We start from the raw sequence: 20503 nt of genomic DNA on the forward strand, positions 1-20503 counted from the left end.
GGCTTTTGTTACTACTTTTGTTTTATCTAACATTTATATACTGCTTACTATGTGCCAGACACAAGCACTTTACACCCATTGACTCATTTAATCCTCATAGTAGCTCTTAGGGTTTTGTGGATGAGAAAAACTAAGGCACAAGGAAGGTAAGTAATTTACCCAAGGCTAATTTACACACGGCTAAGACTGGCTTTTTAACTCGTCAGTTTGACTCCAAAGTCCACGCTCTTAACTATGAATGCCACCGCTTCCGTTTTTTACCTTGAAAAATAAAATCTGTAACTTACAGAATGCCTGTGCAAGAAATCAGACCAATGGCTCTCCCTCCTTTATAGGACCAATCTTATGTTGTTTCCAGAGGTGACAGATGACAAAGAAAAGGTGGAAAGATTTAAGAGTCCTCAAGATCCAATCAATGTAACACTACCACTGCTATACAGCCTTTCACTTTACTGCTCCCCTTTGAAGCCTCAAAGTAGTGTATAAGTTATTTTGCATATCAGTTAAGTCACTTTCCTCCAAATCTCTTAAAGAAATGTTGCTTTATTCTCTCACAGAGGCACTACTGCTGGTACACTGCTATTTCTCTATATGTAGGACAGCACAAACCATCTCTCAGACCATGCTAATACAGGAACCACAAAGACAATCCATATAAACCCTAGTACAGTTCCCAGCACCTTAGTTAGCCTAAGTGTTAGATCGTATCACTTTTATTACAGACAGGAAATGAAGGCCAAGATATGAAGTCATTTGCCTATTAAAAAAATTTATTGTTACCAAAGCTAGTTTTCTGTCTCCAGTACAAAGTTGTCTACTATTATACTACCAAAAGATTACTACAGAGCAGAGCAAAGAAAGTATTCCAGTTTATAGCCTCTGCAATTAGTTTAAAAATCCAATTCATTCAGTCACTCAACTCTTAATCTCTCCATTCCATAACTTTCATCAACTGCTCTTTCTTCTTCTACTCTTTGTGCTACAGAATGATGATGATAGGCACAAATCTAAGAAGTTCAAGGCCATTTCTAACTCATATTGGTTTATATCAACCTCCCATTAATTGGTTACCTTGGTTCTCTTTCACTGCAAACACAGAATAAGGAATTGTTTTTCTATTTGAGGGTTCCTAGACTGCTAAAAACATTCTACTAATACACTGTTAAAATTAACTATTTCTAAATCAAACAGAAATTAACAATTGTAATAACAATATAGAAAGCATTAATTCCAAACTTCCTGAAAGGAGTACCCTCATTTGCTCTTTACATTTCCTGAAACATGTGATTCCATGCATGCCCACGGAAGTCTTCCTTATCTACTGATAGATTCCAAGTCACAAGGCTGTAAAAAGAAGCTGAAGTTATAACACCATGAAAATACTAATAAATACACAACTTACTAGCATCTATCCCTCAGCCATCACATAGACATCGTTGGTATGTCTCTTACCAGATGTTCTAATAATATAGTGTAAACTTAATTATAAAGAGAGACTGGAAATCCAGTAAAAGATGCACTGAAAAATGATAGGGAAGAAATAAGTCACTGACAAACAAAGGAGTGGATAGTTAACATATAAACAGAAATAGATAAGGATGGCAGCACAAGTGGGCCTAAAATTAAAATTACATGAACAGGGACTTCCCTGGTGGCGCAGTGGTAATGAATCCACCTGCCAATGCAGGCGACACGGGTTCAAGCCTTGGTCCAGGAAGATCCCACATGCCGCGGAGCAACTAAGCCCGTGCGCCACAACTACTGAGCCCATGTGCCACAACTACTGAAGCCCACGTGCCTAGAGCCTGTGCTCTGCAACAAGAGAAGCCACCGTGATGAGAAGCCCATGCACCGCAATGAAGAGTGGCCCCCGCCACTGCAACTAGAGAAAGCCCATGGGCGGCAACGAAGATCCATCGCAGGCAAAAATAAATAAATTAAATAAATAAATTTATATTTAAAAAATTATATGAGCAAAGGATTAAGAGAGTCCCTTGAAGAAATGAATAAGACTCTTAAACTTTTTTTTTTGAAGGTGTTATGTATGTTTATTTTTTAAACAAATTGTAATAATAACAGTATGTTATTGTGTTACTTTTTTGGGCGAACTGAGGTAATATCACTTCAAAATAAAACAGTTTGAGATACTGCCATGGATTTAATGTATTTTCCATAGTTAGAATAGCTTCTTTGTTGGATCTCTCTGCCCTATTTTAATCTCCTGTTATTCCATATTGTTTAAACGTGTTTTTAATGGATTTTTATGTTCATACTATAAAAGTCAAAAGATTCAAGGATTTTATTTATATACTTTTGTCAGATAAAGTATGCCAACACTTCCAACGTTAGATTCTTTTTCTCAGTGCTGAATAGTAATGAGGAATCAAAATTATAATCTAAATTTTGTCAAATACAAGACAAAACAAACTAGGTGTCATAAGTTTTAATTTTATTTCTCAACAACTTCCCAACATTTTTGTCTGTTTTCCATTACTTGTTAGGAAATTTCTTTTACTGTTTTGAATGGATTCCCTTTAAGTGACTTTCCTCAGTACCATTATTTCATACATTATCCTACCATCTGACTTTTCATTTTGTGTCAGTCTATCCTACTAGATTATAAACTGAGCTAGGATGGACCATACATAGAAGCAATGAAAGAGGTAGACCACCAGGACTCAAACTTTTTGTGCTGAGGAACCCTTTATACTTCTAAAATTACTAAGGAGCCCAACAAGCTTTTGTTTATGTGGATTACATCAATTTATACTTACCACATTAGATATTAAAACTAAGAAACATTTTAAAATATTTATTAATATATTTTAAAATAACAACAAACCCATAAATAACATATTTATGAAAAATAACTATATCCTCCAAAACAAAAATAAACTGTGAGAAGAGTGGCATGATTTTATAGCTTTGTAACTTTAAAGTCCAGCTTAACAGACCACAATTTTCACATCTACTTCGGCATTCAGTCTGTTGCAATATGCTCTTCTGATTGAAATGCATGAAGAATATGAAGTATATGAAGAAAGTCTAGTTGCATGTAGATATGTAGCTGGAAAAAGGAAGAATATTTTAAGAGCCTTCTCAGATCACCCTAGATATTCTTCTTCTTCGACACTACCAAACTCAACAAGTGGTACTTTCTTAAAGATTTGTTGCAATGTGGAACTTAAAACCATGTCAATGAATTTTTCATATTCTATTACATTAAATCCATCAGTTACTTTACACTTTGAGTGGATCTTTTTATCCATGTATGATTTTATAACATATAAAACATTAATTTTTTGGAAAACATCAGTTCACTAAGCTTAAGAACATAAGTTCCAAATGTTGACACATCTCATTACACAATATGAAAAAAATCATATTCATTAATATCACCATGGACTTCATCAGGAGAATCTCTAAGAACTGGAAAGCTGTCAAGCTCATGGAGGCAGACCCAAGTTTTCCAAAATTCTAATTTTCATTTAAAAGCATGAATTTATCATTGGCAACAAATACTATCATTTCATTCATTTGAGAAAGTATCTGCCAAATACTCGTTTGAATAACCATACGATGCCAGTTTTCTTTCAAGTATAAATCAAGTTCTAAAAAAGGTCGCCAATTTAAACAATTTCACAAGTGCTTTTCCTTGAGACAACCATCACTCTCACAGAATGAGGCAGAAGTATTTTACATTTACTTCCCATTTTCTCACAGAAAAAGATGTGTGCTCATGCGTCAAGATTTAATAAAACTGAAAATTCTTTCTGCTTCATCAAGGACATTTTTAAGTGAAATTAAGCTTTGTTTTCTCCTGTTAGAGTCCATGGTGGTGAAGAATACAATAACTAACTAGGCCAGCTTGGTGCCATTGTCTTAGTTCACACTAAGACCAGCAATTTTACATACCATTGTTTCTGTACCATGATGAAAATGGCAAATAACATCTTAGAATTAATATGAAAATACTTTTGACTATCTGTCAAAAAAGATCCCCAGGTGGGGTCAGTGGAGATCCAAATTTTGAGAACCATGGAGGTACACTAACATCTGTTGATAATTTACATGCCATACGATGTTAGACGCTTTCATTATGTATTTCGTTGGTTCCTTTTTTAAAAAAAACAGATAGGGAGGACTTCCCTGGTGCACAGTGATTAAGAATCCACCTGCCAATGCAGGGGACATGGGCTTGAGCCTTGGTCTGGGAAGATCCCACATGCTGCAGAGCAACTAAGCCCGTGCGCCACAACTACTGAGTCTGCGCTCTAGAGCCCCTGAGCCACAACTACTGAAGCCCGTGTGCCACAACTACTGAAGCCCACAAGCCTAGAGCCCATGCTCCGCAACAAGAGAAGCCACCGCAATGAGAAGCCTGTGCACTGCAACAAAGAGTAGCCCCTGCTCGCCGCAACTAAAGAAAGCCCGCGTGCAGCAATGAAAACCCAACGCAGCCAAAAATAAATAAATAAAATAAATAAATTTATATATATAAAAAATTAGGGCTTCCCTGGTGGTGCAGTGGTTGGGAGTCCGCCTGCCGATGCAGGGGACATGGGTTCGTGCCCCGGTCCGGGAAGATCCCACATGCCGCGGAGCGGCTGGGCCCGTGAGCCATGGCCGCTGAGCCTGCGCGTCCGGAGCTTGTGCTCCGCAACGGGAGAGGCCACAACAGTGAGAGGCCCAAGTACAGCAAAAAAAAATTAATTCCAAAAAGGAAAAAATAAATCCTTGAGGTTCAAAAAGATGTACAGTCACTCTATTGACTGTGAAAACTTAATGTTTTTTAAAATGGTAAAACACACAAACAGATAAAACCAGATTTAATACTGTTTTGCTCAAATCACAACTTCATGATTTGATCTAGTCTTCCCCACCATATCTTATTGAGCTCTCTAGCCTATCCTTCTGAAGCAAGCTCGAATTTCTGAACTTCCCAGAAGAGCCAAAAACAAGTCATCTACACTCTGTGAAAAAGCCAGGAAGTCAAACACAGAAAAAGAGAAACTTAAAGCCAAGAAAACCAACTTCCGTGATAAAGCCAAGGATGCGTAGCTTCAAGTTCAAGGGCCCAAGCATTAAAAATCAAGGAGCTCTCATTGAATACTTGTAGCTTACACGTCCATTATGGCTCAATATAACAGGCAATGAAAAGTAAAGAGAAATCTAAGACTAACACGCAATGAAGTACAATGCTCCACACCAAGACTGTTACCAACAAAGCTATCTGAGCACTTAAAGTTTTTTGCTATCTAATACATTAATATCTTCAAGATATACCTCAGAAAGTTTAAATTATGGAAAAACATAAATCTGTAAATGCTGGAACACTGCAATCCAATAGTTCCAGGGACAGTTAGGATTATGTTTTTTATTTACAGAGGCAAAGATGCAGTTTTACTGATGCTACTAGGTAGGTTCTTGCTACTGGTGACAGGACCACTAGCTTCAACCACGGTCCTGCTGCAGAAAATTTAAACCACTTCTATTAAAGCCAATTTTGGGGGCAAAAAAATTCCAAAGCACCTCAATGCTGTTTAGAGGGAAAAAGAGGCTGCATTAGACACTAAGAATGTATTAGCAGCTCAAATTTTTTTAAAAATATATGAGATGATAGACATAATAGGCATAAGGCAAATCAGAAATTCTTAAATTTAAAATAGAAGGAGCTGCCTCAGTAGTCCTGTCCCCTAGCTATAGTGTACTGTATTCTCTCTCCTCAACAACGAATCTGCATGAATTGATATGCTAACTGCTCTGCAAAACACCCTTTTATTAAAAAACAGTAAATAAAACATACACACAACGACTCTTTCTTTCCCCTGACTTCTACAGATGAGGTATGAGATATCATTAAGTTTAACTGGCCTTTATTAAGCCTTGCCCACATAGTCAGTCTGAGAAAATGACTCAGCAAGACTCAGCCCATATGAGTTAAGCGATTAACACAATTAGGTTAAACACACATTTCTCTAACATGCTCAATTTACAGATAAAGAAAGAGGCTCAGAGATTAAATTACTTGCTCAAGCTCACAAAGCAAATTAACCATGATTAGAATTCTGTCCCCCGGCTCAATATTCTGTCACATATACTTGGGCACTAAAAGATTATTTCCAAAAAATTAAAGGCTCATTGTCAGCCACCAGTAGGCACATTCACATATACTCTCTCATGATCCTTAAAGATTAAATCACTCAATATACAAACAAGAGTTTAAACACACCTTTGTTAAGTCTTTCACTAGAAAATTCCAACTCCAATACATTTTGCACACTGTCTGGGCCACTCATCCTTTTAAAGCTGAATCTAACCACATCACATACCTGCTTAGACCTTCACTGGAATTCAAATCGTTAGCATGGACTACCAGGCTCCGGATGATCTGGCCAACGCCTACCTCTTCAACATCTACTGCTCTGCTCACCTTACCTGACTCATACCTGCAACACAGACCTTTTCGTTCTTTGAACTAGATAAGCTTCTTTACTCACCAAGGACCTTTTCCTGACTATTTCCTCTGTCTGGAATGTTCTTCCTTCTCTCCTCACTCTTTTCTCCTACCTAACTTCTAATAATATCTCAGATAACAGCATAAATTCCAATTCCTCAGGACCAAATTCCATGAGCTGTCTCCCCATTCCCTGAAACAGATTAAGAACCTGTTTATTCTGATCTCACAATATATTTTGTATTCATAGTAATTATCTAATTAGAGATTACTCTGGTTTGGTGTTTTTGTTTGATGAATATGCATCACATCACCCCCACCAAATTGCTGCAAGTATGGTGATCATTAAGTCTGTTTGACCAAAACAGTCTTCATTTGTCATGTTTCCCAATGTCCTGTCCAAATTTACTATGTCTCAGATTTCATATTTTTAACAAAGCTGCGTTAAAGTATGTGGAGAGGGTTTGGCAGACCTTGAATTGGTACTAACTTCTGCCAAGGTCTTACCAAGTAGTTATGTGAGACAAATGTCCAGTGTAAACAGTTATCACTTTCTAACACATGGTTGCATCTAAAAAGATAACCAGTGATAACCTGTTGCTCTTTCCCAACCCTTTACAAATGCAAAATAACTGACATTTCCCTTTCCAGCATAGCAAGCTGACAAAGTGTAATAAAAAGCAGCCAGTTCCCTGTTTTGTTTTTGTTTTTTTTGGGGGGTGGAGGGGGGTAGCACACCGCTCTGCTCACAGGATCTTAGTTCCCAGACCAGGGATTGAACCCAGGGCCATGGAAGTGAAAGTGCCAAGTCCTAACCACTGGACCACCTACGAAGTCCTCAATTCCCTCTGGTTTTAACAGATGCTGGGAAGAGAATGTTTGAAGCTGCTGCCTCAACAAGATGCAAGAAGTCATCAGGTCACCAGTCAGTGGGATAAATGGGTAACATGGAAAATTATACGTGTATGTGAAATGTTCTTTTATAAGGTATACAGAGAGTAAAAATGTTTTTGCTACGATAATTTTATATTATACAAGTATATATAAAATCAATCTATATATTTTGCAGTAAGCCCTCTAGGCAGCAATTTACTCAGAAAAAGTTTATGTTTAAAGTGATAATACTGACGAGAAGAAACAAATCTGACGCAGCATCAGCATTTAATTCAGAAGGTAGTAGTTACTGTAACACTGTGTCTGAAGATGACAATAACACATGCAGCTACAAAAGATGCCATTACAAACATTCTGTGAAGCATGACTTAATTTAGGTCAAACCACCGTTCCTCTAAATTAATTTTTCATTTTTTCAATTCCAAGTTTCTTGTCACTCAAAAAAATTTTTAATGAAACAATAATTATTAATCTGTTGGCTTCATTAGCAGAATAACTTGACAAAGAGATAGTCATGTTTAAAACAGAAAAACCATCATCCCATTAATGGCATGTTTTACTTAGTCCAATTTATTGAATGAAAATTAAGCTTTTGGCACTGAAAACAGAATAATGTAATTTGAAAACTACATGTTAAGAAGTTAGTTATATATGAACACTATGGCAAAATGGTTATGTGTACTTTTTTAAATTTTGAAAATATTGTATTTTCAAAGTCAGTCCCAGGGTCATTACAAGTGCTTTCTAAAAACACCAAATAAGCCTTTACGTGAGCAACAGGAATAGAAATCACTTTAAGGCACATGGTAAAAGACTGGAGACTTTATTCTAAAGAAGTTTTGTTTCACAAGTGGACTCATCATGAAAACACTAGAGAATTAGAACTTGAGCAACTATTGGTTTTGCCATACTCCCATTTACTAGGCACACCTCTCCCCTATAAAGTGTTGTGGGTAAATAAATAATAATAAGAGTAAAGCTTCTGTAGGTTCAGTCTGTTGAAGATGAAACATCTGATATTACTGTGAATGCTACTGTGAATTGAGTTAAAAATATATGCAACATTAAAGACAATTTTTTTCTCTTAGTAATAATGAGGATACAAATTCCAGTGGAGTACAGATGTCATGGTAAGACAGTATTTCTACTAAGCTTAAAAAAAAAAAGAACCTATACAACAAAAAATATACTTGGAATGATTGTGGAACACATTATTCATAACTGCAGGGACTTCCCTGGTGGTGCAGTGGTTAAGAATCCGCCTGCCAATGCAGGGGACACGGGTTTGAGCCCTGCTCTGGGAAGATCCCACATGCCGCAGAGCAACTAAGCCCATGCTCCACAACTACTGAGCCTGCGCTCTAGAGCTGGCAAGCCACAACTACTGAGCCCACATGCTACAACTACTGAAGCCCTCGTGCCTAGAGCCTGTGCTCCACAACAACAGAAGCCACTGCAATGAGAAGCACGCGCACCACAACAAAGAACAGCCCCTGCTCAAAGCAACTAGAGAAAGCCTGTGCGCAGCAACAAAGACCCAACACAGCCAAAAATAAATAAACAAATAAATTTTAAAGAAAATTAAAATAAATAAATAACTGCATATAAAAAGGCTACAATATTCTACCAACTGAAAGACAAGCTTTAGATGTTAAACCTTAGAAATACACACAGTGACTCAACTATAAAACCTGTGATCAAGCTGTTAATAATACATATGAATGAACGGGCAGCATGTGATTTGTTACATGTCCTCAATCATATTTTAGAAGTGTTTGAGCCTTTAAAGAACTACTTCATGAATCTAAGTATCCTACAATGGTACTGAACTTTTTTTTAATAAATGAGCCTTCTAAATTTTGGTTGCATTTTTAAAAATCAGCTGGAAGTATTTAATCAAAGTATTTAATGAAGTGAAATGCCAAAAACATCTTAAGGCTTTTTTTTTTTTTTTTTGGCGGTACGCGGGCCTCTCCCGCCGCAGAGCACAGGCTCCAGACGCGCAGCCTCAGCGGCCATGGCTCACGGGCCCAGCCGCTCCGCGTCATGTGGGATCTTCCCGAACCAGGACACGAACCCGTGTGCCCTGCATCAGCAGGCGGACTCTCCACCACTGCGCCACCAGGGAAGCCCCATCTTAAGGCGTTGAAGCCTTTGGCAAATTGCAGTTCTTGAAAATGAGGTTGCAAACAGGGAAGTGCCAAATGAAATTTCCAATTATGTATTTGCAATATATAAACCCTAAAATACAACTCAGAGAACTGCCGAAAACTCTATTTAAAAAACACAACCATACTGGAAAAAACACATTCTTCACAGAAATACAAGGGACATGGCATTAGAGACACAGTTAATAGTTAATAAAGGTATATGACTATGACACAAAGACTATTCTGCCTTGATTATCTTTTTAACAATCAAATATTTGATACTAAAAAAAAGTGTTACTTTCATGAATACAGACATTCATTTTTAAGAATTAAAAATTCTTATTTTTAAAAATAGTTTTGGAATAAATAAAATCAGTGTCAAATATTTCAATAAATTATGTAACTATTTTCTGTACCCCTTTCACTCTCAATACTTCAGTCTGGATGATAAATTACATGGTCACTCCAGCCACTAGGCATACTCAATTTTGTTCACTCTCCACCAACCTAGCACAGTGCCCGTAGTGAGTACTGAATACATGTTTGCCAACTTACTGAAGAGCTCACCCCTTTGATCTTTCCAATAGAGTTTATATGGATTAGTAGAGACCTCACATAAATGAATTCACAAATAAGGGGAGGAAATCCCCATCCCCGCCCTACCATTAACTACTTCAGTTAAAGATATCAGTTACTAGTTACCTAAGTTAGGTCCCTTGATCTCACCAATCTTGTCCCCAACACGAATCACACCAAATCTTTAATATGTTAATTCTCACCTTCCCAGCTCGGATCCTCATCACCTCTCTCTCTTGGATTCTACCTAGCATTTTGCAAATCTGTCTCTCTGCCTCCATTAATTCCCATGTTAATATTTTGGTATATATCTCTTTGTGTTCTTTTTAACACACACATCAAAGTATATATACAGTCATCCCTCGGTATCAGTGGACACTCAAGTCCCTTATGGTTGGCCCTCTGTAACTTGGATACAGAGGGCCAACTACAGCACACTTTTTAAAGAGAGGAAAATGTCATACTTTAAATCTGAAGTCATTCCCCTACTTGATGATATCTTAGAAAATCCAAACTCCTTAACAAGACTTTTGAGGTCTTCTACAATCTAGCCCCAATTTATGTCCTGTCATGCCTCGAATTCTAGCCTCTATGTACTACCTGCAGTCCCCAAACACACCATGTACCAATGACTCCTCCATTCCTATATTCCTATATATTCTGGCTCCAGAATGTCTAGACTCAAACTCTCATATTCCACAATAGGAAATCAACACATAATGTCTAAAATTAATAAATACAGAAGTATAATCATACGATTTAGAAATATGACTTAAAAAAAAAAGTCAGGAAAATGCTTGCTTAATCATGGCCATGTTAACACAATTCTAGCTAATGAAATGTGAAAGTAAGCCGGCCAAAGGGCTTCTGGTCAGAGTTTTTATGCTCCTAAAAGAGGATAAAATGGGGGAATTCCCTGGTGGTCCAGTGGTTAGGACTCGGCAATTTCACTGCCGGGGCCCAGGTTCAATCCCTGCTCAGGGAACTAAGATCCCGCAAGCTGCGAGGTGTATCCCACAAGCGGCGAGGTGTGCCCCCCACCCAAAAAAAAGAGAAAAAGAAATGAGAGAAAGGCAGTTTTTGCAACCAAAAATGTAATAACTGATTCATTCATAGATCAAACCAACAGGTAAAATGTTACTAGAGAATAAGATAGTTGCACCATCTCAAAGCATCACCCTACCTATCATTTATTAATTACAAAGGGGGAAAGTACCTTTAATGGAGAAATCTGGCAGGCTCTATCTTACCCAAGGGCTCAAACTTAGTATCTCCAATAATAGGACAAAATGACATTATGCACTGAGATGTGATGCACTGAGAAAGACACATCACCTAGGTAGTATTTTTGCCAAAATGTTTAATTTGAATCTATTCATGGGGAAACATCCAAAATGTGGGCCATTCTTAATAAAATATTTAGACTCATTCAAAAAAGTCAATGTCACTATCTTATTTATTCTCGATTAACAAAAGTAAAGAGACAAGACAACTAAATTCAATGCATAATCTTGAATTGGACTCTGGACACCTACACCACCAACCACTCCCCAAAAAAGGCAAAAATGTTGAGGCAGTTTGAATAAGAACTATAAAGCATATATTACTGACTAATATTAAATTTCTTGGGTGTAACTATGAGGTTGTAGTTCTATAAGAGAACATTCTTGTTCTGAGGAGATACGTACTGGAGTATTTAGGGGATGAAGTGTCATGATATCTGCAGCTTACTTACAAATTTTCAAATCGCTTAGCAAATAAAAGAAATACAAATGGTATGAGTGCACAAATGCAGCAAAATGTTAATAATATAGAAAATCTACATGAAGGACATATATGTGAATAGTTACACTATTCTTTCAAATTTTCAGTGCATTTGCACGTTTTTAAAATAAAAAGCTGGAAGGGAAAAACAGAGACACGAGGGCCTTCCCTGGTGGTGCAGTGGTTGAGAGTCCTCCTACCAATGCAGGGGACACAGGTTTGTGCCCCAGTCTGGGAAGATCCCACATGCCGCAGAGCAGCTGGGCCCGTGAGCCATGGTCGCTGAGCCTGCACGTCCGGAGCCTGTGCTCCGCAACGGGAGAGGCCACAGCAGTGAGAGGCCCGCGTACCGCAAAAAAAAAAAAAAAAAAAAAAAGAGACACGAGGAAGAAATTGTCCCTTTTCCTCTGGATGATGTTATGACTCAGTACGTCTGGAGCCTAAAATTGCTGCATGTATCTCTATACCAATGAAGAGAACTAGCCTGAGGACAAACTGACTTAGTGGCAGGATGTAAAGATAACTTGGGTTCTTGGTGAGGATGCTGAGCATTTAACAAACTAACCCTAAAAGTGACACATCTTCAAACATTTTGCTGTTGTTTAAGCCAGCTGGGTTGGGGGGGGCAGGGAAAAGCAAAGAGCTGTCACCTCCTAATACATAAATGTACTGAAAAAAAGTATTGCCATCAAAATTACATTAAGGATGCGGAACAAAGAATTAGCAGCAAAGAAGAGGGACATCACAGTACTTATCCTTTCTATGCTATACATTCTAATGCTATGTTTTTAAGCTAATAGGCATTACTTTAAATATAAAATTTTTTAAAAATATTATTCAAATAAAAACAGATGCACCTGTCACTGGAAATCACTCTCCTGACCCAGGAGTAAAGGCACTTACTACAGTGATTTACCACACGATAAAAACATTCTAAACCAAAGAAAATGTCATATATAGAAACCAACTCCATCCCTTTTCTGAAAGCTCCTAGAACCTTAGGTTGGTGGTAGTTAGATTTTGACATTCCAGTGAGTCCCATTTAAGGGGTATGATGTTTGATGCTGGGAAGAGCAATGGCTGCTTAAAATTATCAACAAAAGAGATAAATGGGAAAAAAAATCTCAACTACGTATCAGCTCTTTCAACCTAAAAATATGAAGTCAAATTCTTTGTCTATAAAGAAACTACATCTAATCTGTTTATAACCATCCCCAAAATTATGTACCCAAAGAAATTACTCTCATAAAGATATTTTTCTTCTCATTTGTGTGTGTGTGTGTTTTGATAACTACTTCTATTTTTTATTTATTTATTTTTTGCCTACGTTGGATCTTCGTTGCTGCGTGCGGGCTTTCTCTAGTTGTGGTGAGCAGGGGCTACTCTTCATTGCGGTGCGTGGGCTTCTCATTGCAGTGGCTTCTCTTGTTGCAGAGCACGGGCTCTAGGTGCATGGGCTTCAGTAGTTGTGGTGCACAGGCTCAGCAGTTGTGGCTTGCAGGCTCTGGAGCGCAGGCTCAGCAGTTGTGGCATATGGGCTTAGCTGCTCCGTGGCATGTGGGATCTTCCCAGACCAGGGATCAAACCTGTGTCCCCTGCACTGGCAGGTGGATTCTTAACCACGGCGCCACCAGGGAAGTCCGAAAAGATACTTTTCAATAAAGTTTTATGAGTCAAATAATGGTAGCCCTTGTACCAATATTTCAGGCCTGGCCAGTATTGTTTTGTTCTAGGTTTTTAAAAAAGATTTCACTTTTGTAAAGGTCTGTATTTCCAGCTTCTCTGGTATAATGTACTGGAAAGAATATGGGCTTTAGAGTCTGAGAGACCAGGATTAACAATTCTCGTTTCACCACTTACTAGCTGTGTGACCTTCTTGGCTCAATTACTTAATGTTCCTAATCCTCAATTTTCTCATTAACAAAATGGGGATAATACAAATTTCCTCAGAGGATCAGTGTGAGAATGAACTGAAATAATGTACAGGCATACCTCATTTTATTGCATTTCACTTTATTGTGCTTCAAAGACATTGCGTATTACAGATTGAAGGGTTTGTGGCAATCCTGTGTCGAGGATGTCTGTTGGCATCATTTTTCCAACAGCACTGCTCACTTCCTCCTGTCTGTCACATTTTGATAATTCTCGAAATATTCCAAATTACTGGAGGTTTGTTCCAGACCACCACAGTAAGGCAAATGCCACAATAAAGCAAGTCACATGAATCTTCTGGTTTCCCAGTGCATGTAAAAGTTATGTTTATACAATGCTGTAGTCCATTCAGTAATAGCATTCGGTCTAAAAAAATGTACATACCTTAAAGATACTTTATTGCTAAGAAATACTAACCATCATGTGAGCCTTCAGCAAGTCACAGTAACATCAAAGATAGCTGATCACAGATCACTATAACAAACACAATAATAATGAAAAAGTTTTGAAATATTGAGAATTACCAAAATATGACAGAGACACGAAGTGAGCAAATGCTGTTGGAAAAGCAGACTTGCTCAATGCAGGGTTGCCACAAACCTTCAGTTCGTAGAAAGTTAAGAATCTGTGAAGAACAATAAAGCAAAGCACGGTAAAATGAGGTACGCCTGTACTGAGTGCGCTTTGGACATGACCATGCTGGTATGGCCTGAACTATGGATGCTATACAATCTCAACCTAGTTGTGATGTGGGTTTTTTTTTTTTTTTTTTGTGGTAAAAACAAGTACCAGGGCTTCCCTGGTGGTGCAGTGGTTAAGAATCCACCTGCCAATGCAGGGGACAGGGGTTCGAGCCCTGCTCTGGGAAGATCCCACATGACGCGGATCAACTAAGCCCACGCACCACAACTACTGAGCCTGTGCTCTACAGCCCATGAGCCACAACTACTGAGCCTGTGTGCCACAACTACTGAAGCCCGCATGCCTAGAGCCCATGCTCCACAACAAGAGAAGCCATCGCAGTGAGAAGCCAGCACACTGCAACGAAGAGCAGCCCCCAGCTCACCGCAACTAGAGAAAGACGCAGCAAAATAAATAAATAAATAAATAAATAATAAATAATAAAATAAATTTATTTTTTTTAATAGTACCATAAAATTTACCATCTTAACCATTTTTAAGTGTACTGTTCAGTAGTGTCAAGTATATTCACACTGTAGTGCAACAGATCTCCAGAACTTTTTCATCTTGCAGAAGTACGTGCATTAAACAACGCTCCTTTGCCCCTTTCCCCCCAGCTCCTGATAAGCACAAATGGTCTTTGGGTTCCTTCCACCTCATGGCTACTGTAACAAGTGCTGCTATGAACACGGGTGTGCAAAATCTCTTCAAGACTCTGCTTTCAATTCCTCAGGATCTATACCCGAAGGTGGGACTGCTGAACCATATAGTAGTTCTATTTTTTAAATTATCTGACTAGTTATGATACTTGTAATCCTAAAATACTCACGGTTTTTGCCCCAATAAACCTTTGGAATATTTACCATGTACTTCTCAAATTTCGCATTTTGGTTAAAAAAACTTATCATCATGCCTGTGAGACATGCTCCTAACTAGTATATTCCGTAAGTTAGTGGCACTGATTCGCCCAGCCAGTGGTAGCATCAGGATTATGTGACATGGATCTAATCCTGCCACTCACTACCCCATCTACAGGATGAAGTACAAGCTTACTGCCAGATCATATAAGGCCCTTCACAGGCGGCACCACATAATTTCTAAACACTTTATGCTCCAGACCCAAAATGTTGATAAACAGGGAACTGGTTAACTAAATCGTGATACATCTAATGGAACACTATGCGCAGTTTTAAAAAAATGAAGAAACTAATCATGAGGAATGATCTCCAAGATACACTGTGGAGGGAGGAAAAAAAGTAAAATACAACTATTTCTGTGATGTATTTAATAGTACAACCTTGGTTCCCAAACTTCAGCTTGTATGGAAATCATCTGGACGGCTCCGTCAAAACACAGATGGCTGGGGACTTCCCTGGTGGCACAGTGGTTAAGAACCTGCCTGTGAATGCAGGGGCCACAGGTTCGAGCCCTGGTCCGGGAAGATCCCACATGCCGTGGAGCAACTAAGCCCGTGTGCCACAACTATTGAGCCTGTGCTCTAGAGCCCATGAGCCACAACTACTGAGCCCACATGCCACAACTACTGAAGTCCGCGCGCCTAGAGCCCATGCTCCTCAACGAGAGAACCCACCGCAATGAGAAACCCACACACCGCAACCAAGAGTAGCCCCCGCTCGCCGCAACTAGAGAAAACCCGTGCACAGCAACCAAGACCCAACACAGCCATAAATAAATAAATAAATTTATAAATGTCAGACTATGCGTGTTAAAAAAAAAAAATACAGATGTATGAGTCCTACCCAAGGAATTTCTGATTCAACAGTTGACAGGTAGAACGTGAGAATTTGCATTTCCAGCAAGTTTCCCGGTGATGCTGGTGCTGCCGTGAAGAGGTCCACACTTTGGAACCAGTGTCTTCACAGTCACTGCGTATTTTAAAAAATGGATCATTCTTTGTTCATTGCAGCACTATTTACAATAGCCAGGACATGGAAGAAACCTAAATGTCCATCAACAGATGAATAGATAAAGATGTGGCACATATATGCAATGGAATATTACTTAGCCATAAAAAGGAACGAAATTGAGTTATCTGTACTGAGGTGGATGGACCTAGAGTCTGTCATACAGAGTGAAGTAAGTCAGAAAGAGAAAAACAAATACCAGATGCTAACGCACATATATGGAATCTAAAAAAAACTGTACTGATGAACCTAGTGGCAGGACAGGAATAAAGATGCAGACATAGTGAATGGACTTGAGGACACAGTGGGGAAGGGGACAAGGTGAGAGAGTAACACTGACATATATACACTACCAAATGTAAAATGGCTGGCTAGTGGGAAGCTGCTGCACAGCACAGGGAGATCAGCTTGGTGCTTTGTTGACGACCTAGAAGGGTGGGAAAGGGAGGGTGGGAGGGAGGCTCAAGAGGGAGGGGATATGGGGATATACGTATAGATATAGCTGATTCACTTTGTTGTACAGCAGAAACTAACACAAGACTATAAAGCAATTATACTCCAATAAAGGTATTTTAAAAAAAAGGATCATTCTTTATCATCTTTAAAGAAAATCAACCCACCACAGATTGTTCAAATTCAATGGCTGAGGAAAGCCAAATATGGTCTTAAAAGAAAATCATCCACTGAAGCAGATCATGGTAGTTATGTGAGAAAATTCAACTGACAAATAGCAAGGAGGATGAGGCAAGCTGTAATAGTACTCCATTTCAAAATCTACAAAACAACATATGTACAATTGCATTGCATATATCATACAATACCAAGCAGGCACACTGACACCATTGCTTTCAGGAAGATGTGTTTTACAGTAGAAAAGTCAAGAGCAAACTAACAAAAATTTTTAATTATTTACTCTTGAAATTGAGTTACCTATAATGCTTTCCTTAAAATTAATGTTTTAAGACCTCCATTTCTTCCCTTCTAGCCACTCATTTCCATCAACCAACAAATTCACCTAACAAGAGATGATAAAACAAACTGTATTTGAAAATACAGTTCTCTAAAAAACTCTCACTCAACTGAAGCAATTTTAAACTCAGTAGGTTTGCTAAAATTCAATAGAAGATCAGGAAAAAAGGCAAATGTTTGAAGAAACAAATCCATTCAGCAGGGGCTAAAGTATTCCAGGGGGCTCACGCATTCCAAGGGAGACAGAATGTCAAGGATGAGGATGTTACCTGAGACTGAGGCAAGTTTTAAAAGGCAAACTGTGCTTAATTAAATCACTGCTGGAGTTGGAAATCATCATTTAATAGAAAGACCACAACCTAGGGCAAAGAGTAATAGCATTTATATATATATATATATATATATATATATACACACATGTGTATGTATATCTTCATCACCAATGACTTAAACAGTGCCTACTAAAAAGCATAACGTAGAAATAAAGTAAAAAATCAGCTCAAGAAAATGTGTTGGGGGCCAAATAAGAAAGTTTAAAAAAAGTCCTGTAATCTGTGGCACCTACATATAGACATCTTACTAAAGAAAGTTTTTCAGAAGAGAAATTGAAGAAAAATTAGAGGGGGAAGGGGCTTCCCTGGTGGCACAGTGGTTAAGAATCCACCTGCCAATGCAGGGGACACGGGTTCGAGCCCTGGTACAGGAAGATCCCACGTGCTGTGGAGCAACTAAAGCCCGTGCGCCACAACTACTGAGCCTGCGCTCTAGAGCCCGTGAGCCACAACTACTGAGCCCACTCGCCACAACTCCTGAAGCCCACATGCCGAGCCTGTGCTCCACAATGAGATGCCCAAGCACTGCAATGAAGAGTAGCCCCCTCACTGCAACTAGAGAAAGCCCATGCACAGCAATGCAGACCCAAGGCAGCCAAAAATAAATACATAAAAATAAATTTAAAAAAAAAAGATGAACCAAAATTGATAGGACCACTTTGTAAAATCGTTCAGTACTATGTGTGAAAGCTAGTACCTACCAAAGCTAAATATATGCGTACACCATGACCCAGCAATCCCACCCCTAAATACACATGCAAGAGGACTGTGTGCGTATTTTTAAAAAAAGAAAAAGAAAAAAAATTTAGAGGGGGAAGTTGTGATATTATAGTGTAAAAATTAGTTATTTGAGTGTATCAGGTTAACAATGAAATTATTTTTATTCCCTTAAGCACCCATTGATCATCAGTCACAAATACCCCAAAAAGGAAACTGTTCACCTGTTGCTTAATTTATAGTTACCTGTGTTATATAAGATATTACTATTAAACACTTTTATTAGAATATTTTATTGTACAGAGAAATACAAACTGCTAAACCCTGTCTGACTTATCCAAAAAGCCCATTATTCTTTTTTTTTTTTTTTTTTTTTTTTTTTTGCGGTACACGGGCCTCTAACTGTTGTGGCCTCTCCCGTTGCGGAGCACAGGCTCCGGACACGCAGGCTCAGCGGCCATGGCTCACGGGCCCAGCCGCTCCACGGCATGTGGGATCTTCCCAGACCAGGGCACGAACCTGTGTCCCCTGCATCGGCAGGCGGACTCTCAACCACTACGCCACCAGAGAAGCCCAGCCCACTATTCTTGAGGGAGGCATATTAAGTTAAGAGCATGGCTGACTTCCTGGAAGTCCATCTTAGAGCTTAGGTTTAAGCCAGTTTCATTAAGATGATATTTATGGTCCTGACATTCACAAATCTGTGGAGACCCTTTTTGAATCCATTTAAAATAGAGAAATTACTTCTGTAAATGTTTCATTCAATATGAAAAAAAAATCCTTATATTTATCCCCCAAAACTGGTTCACTCACATTTTAAAGGATAATCCTCCAACAATCCTAATACTTGAGAACTAGTGAGTAAATCTTAAATTTACCTCATCCAAGCTCATAATTTTGTTTGGATTATATTCACCCTCAGGCTTCACTTTTCCATCGATGCATCCCAATTTTTAAAATTCTTTCTGAATACAAGAAATAATTTCATTTTATTATAATAAAGCATTTATCTAGCATCTTGTGGAAAAATTATTCCACAAAAGTCAAACTCTGATTATACATACATAAGGCAACAAAACTCATTTTTTATTATGTCTCCAAAATATATCAAACTTTCTACTTCAACAGAGACTACAGAAGATAAAAGAACTTCTAGGGAATTCCCTGGTGGTCCAGTGATTAGGACTCAGTGCTTTCACTGTCACAGCCGGGATTCAACCCCTGGTCGGGGAACTAAGACCTCGCAAGCTGTGCCGCACGGCCCAGAAAAAAAAAGGAACTTCTCATTGGCCATAATCATCAATTCACAAATCTGTAACTGTATCGTATGGTAATACAATCTTTAATCTTTGTCTTAGTTTTCAGTTCTCCTACCTAAATGTCTATCTCGTCTCATTTCTGCTGGCTGGACATGTCACCTGCATAAAAACAAAAGTCTGCTGCTTCTTCAGGGTCTAATAAAATGGAATTAAAAAACAAAGTCAGTAAGGCACTAAGAAAACACTAAGTACTATGTGTGGCTTTAATTTAGGTGATTTGTGAATATACTATTTGTTTTCATCTGGATTATGTTCAGAGGTTAATGGAAGACTAATCTCTAGATACATGTAAGTGTTTCCACCTGACTGTTTAAAATTCTGTATCTTAAAAAAAACAAAACAAAACTTTCTTTCATGAGGTATAGCAAACATAACTTTGTAAGACAAAACAGTAAAGGGCATAAAGCTTGTATTTCCCACAAATATGAAATGTCTTAGAAGAGAAGCAAAGATATTGAGAATCAGATTCTAACTTAGGTGCTGAGAAAGTAGTGGTATTTTGGTGCACTTTTCAAAATTCTCCACTAGAACTTAAACACCACAAGGATAGGCACCAAGTTGTACTACTCACCACTGCATCTCTGGCGCTCACAGAGAGTGCCTGACACATTGTAAAACCTCAACGGCAAAAAAAAAAAAAAAAAAAAAAAAAACCTCAACGACAAAGTGTAAAGGCTTATAGCTTAATTTCCTACTTTATTTTTGAAAAATGACTATGGCACACAAATCTTTAATCTATTTTGAATCAGACACCACTTCATACACAAAATAAACTATCTAAAGAGAC

General features: G+C 38.4%; 1 protein-coding gene across 4 annotated transcripts in view; it reads right to left on the reverse strand.

Annotated features, from left to right (window-relative positions):
* Positions 1 to 20503, reverse strand: part of RAB10 (RAB10, member RAS oncogene family) — a 75462-nt gene that overhangs the window by 41958 nt on the left and 13001 nt on the right. For 2 of the 4 annotated variants that reach the window (XM_060169770.1, XM_060169769.1), the window contains exon 2: positions 19772 to 19851. The exons of 1 other annotated variant lie outside the window; for it this stretch is intronic. In XM_060169770.1, the coding sequence (XP_060025753.1) occupies positions 19772 to 19793 (22 nt within the window). In that variant the 5' untranslated portion in view covers positions 19794 to 19851. Of the gene's footprint in view, positions 1 to 2954; positions 3068 to 19275; positions 19363 to 19771; positions 19852 to 20503 lie in introns of those variants that run through there. One more of the 4 variants, XM_060169768.1, reaches the window with a different exon arrangement.

Source organism: Lagenorhynchus albirostris, chromosome 13 (assembly GCF_949774975.1).
Source record: "Lagenorhynchus albirostris chromosome 13, mLagAlb1.1, whole genome shotgun sequence".
In the NCBI taxonomy this organism is placed as follows: domain Eukaryota; kingdom Metazoa; phylum Chordata; class Mammalia; order Artiodactyla; family Delphinidae; genus Lagenorhynchus; species Lagenorhynchus albirostris.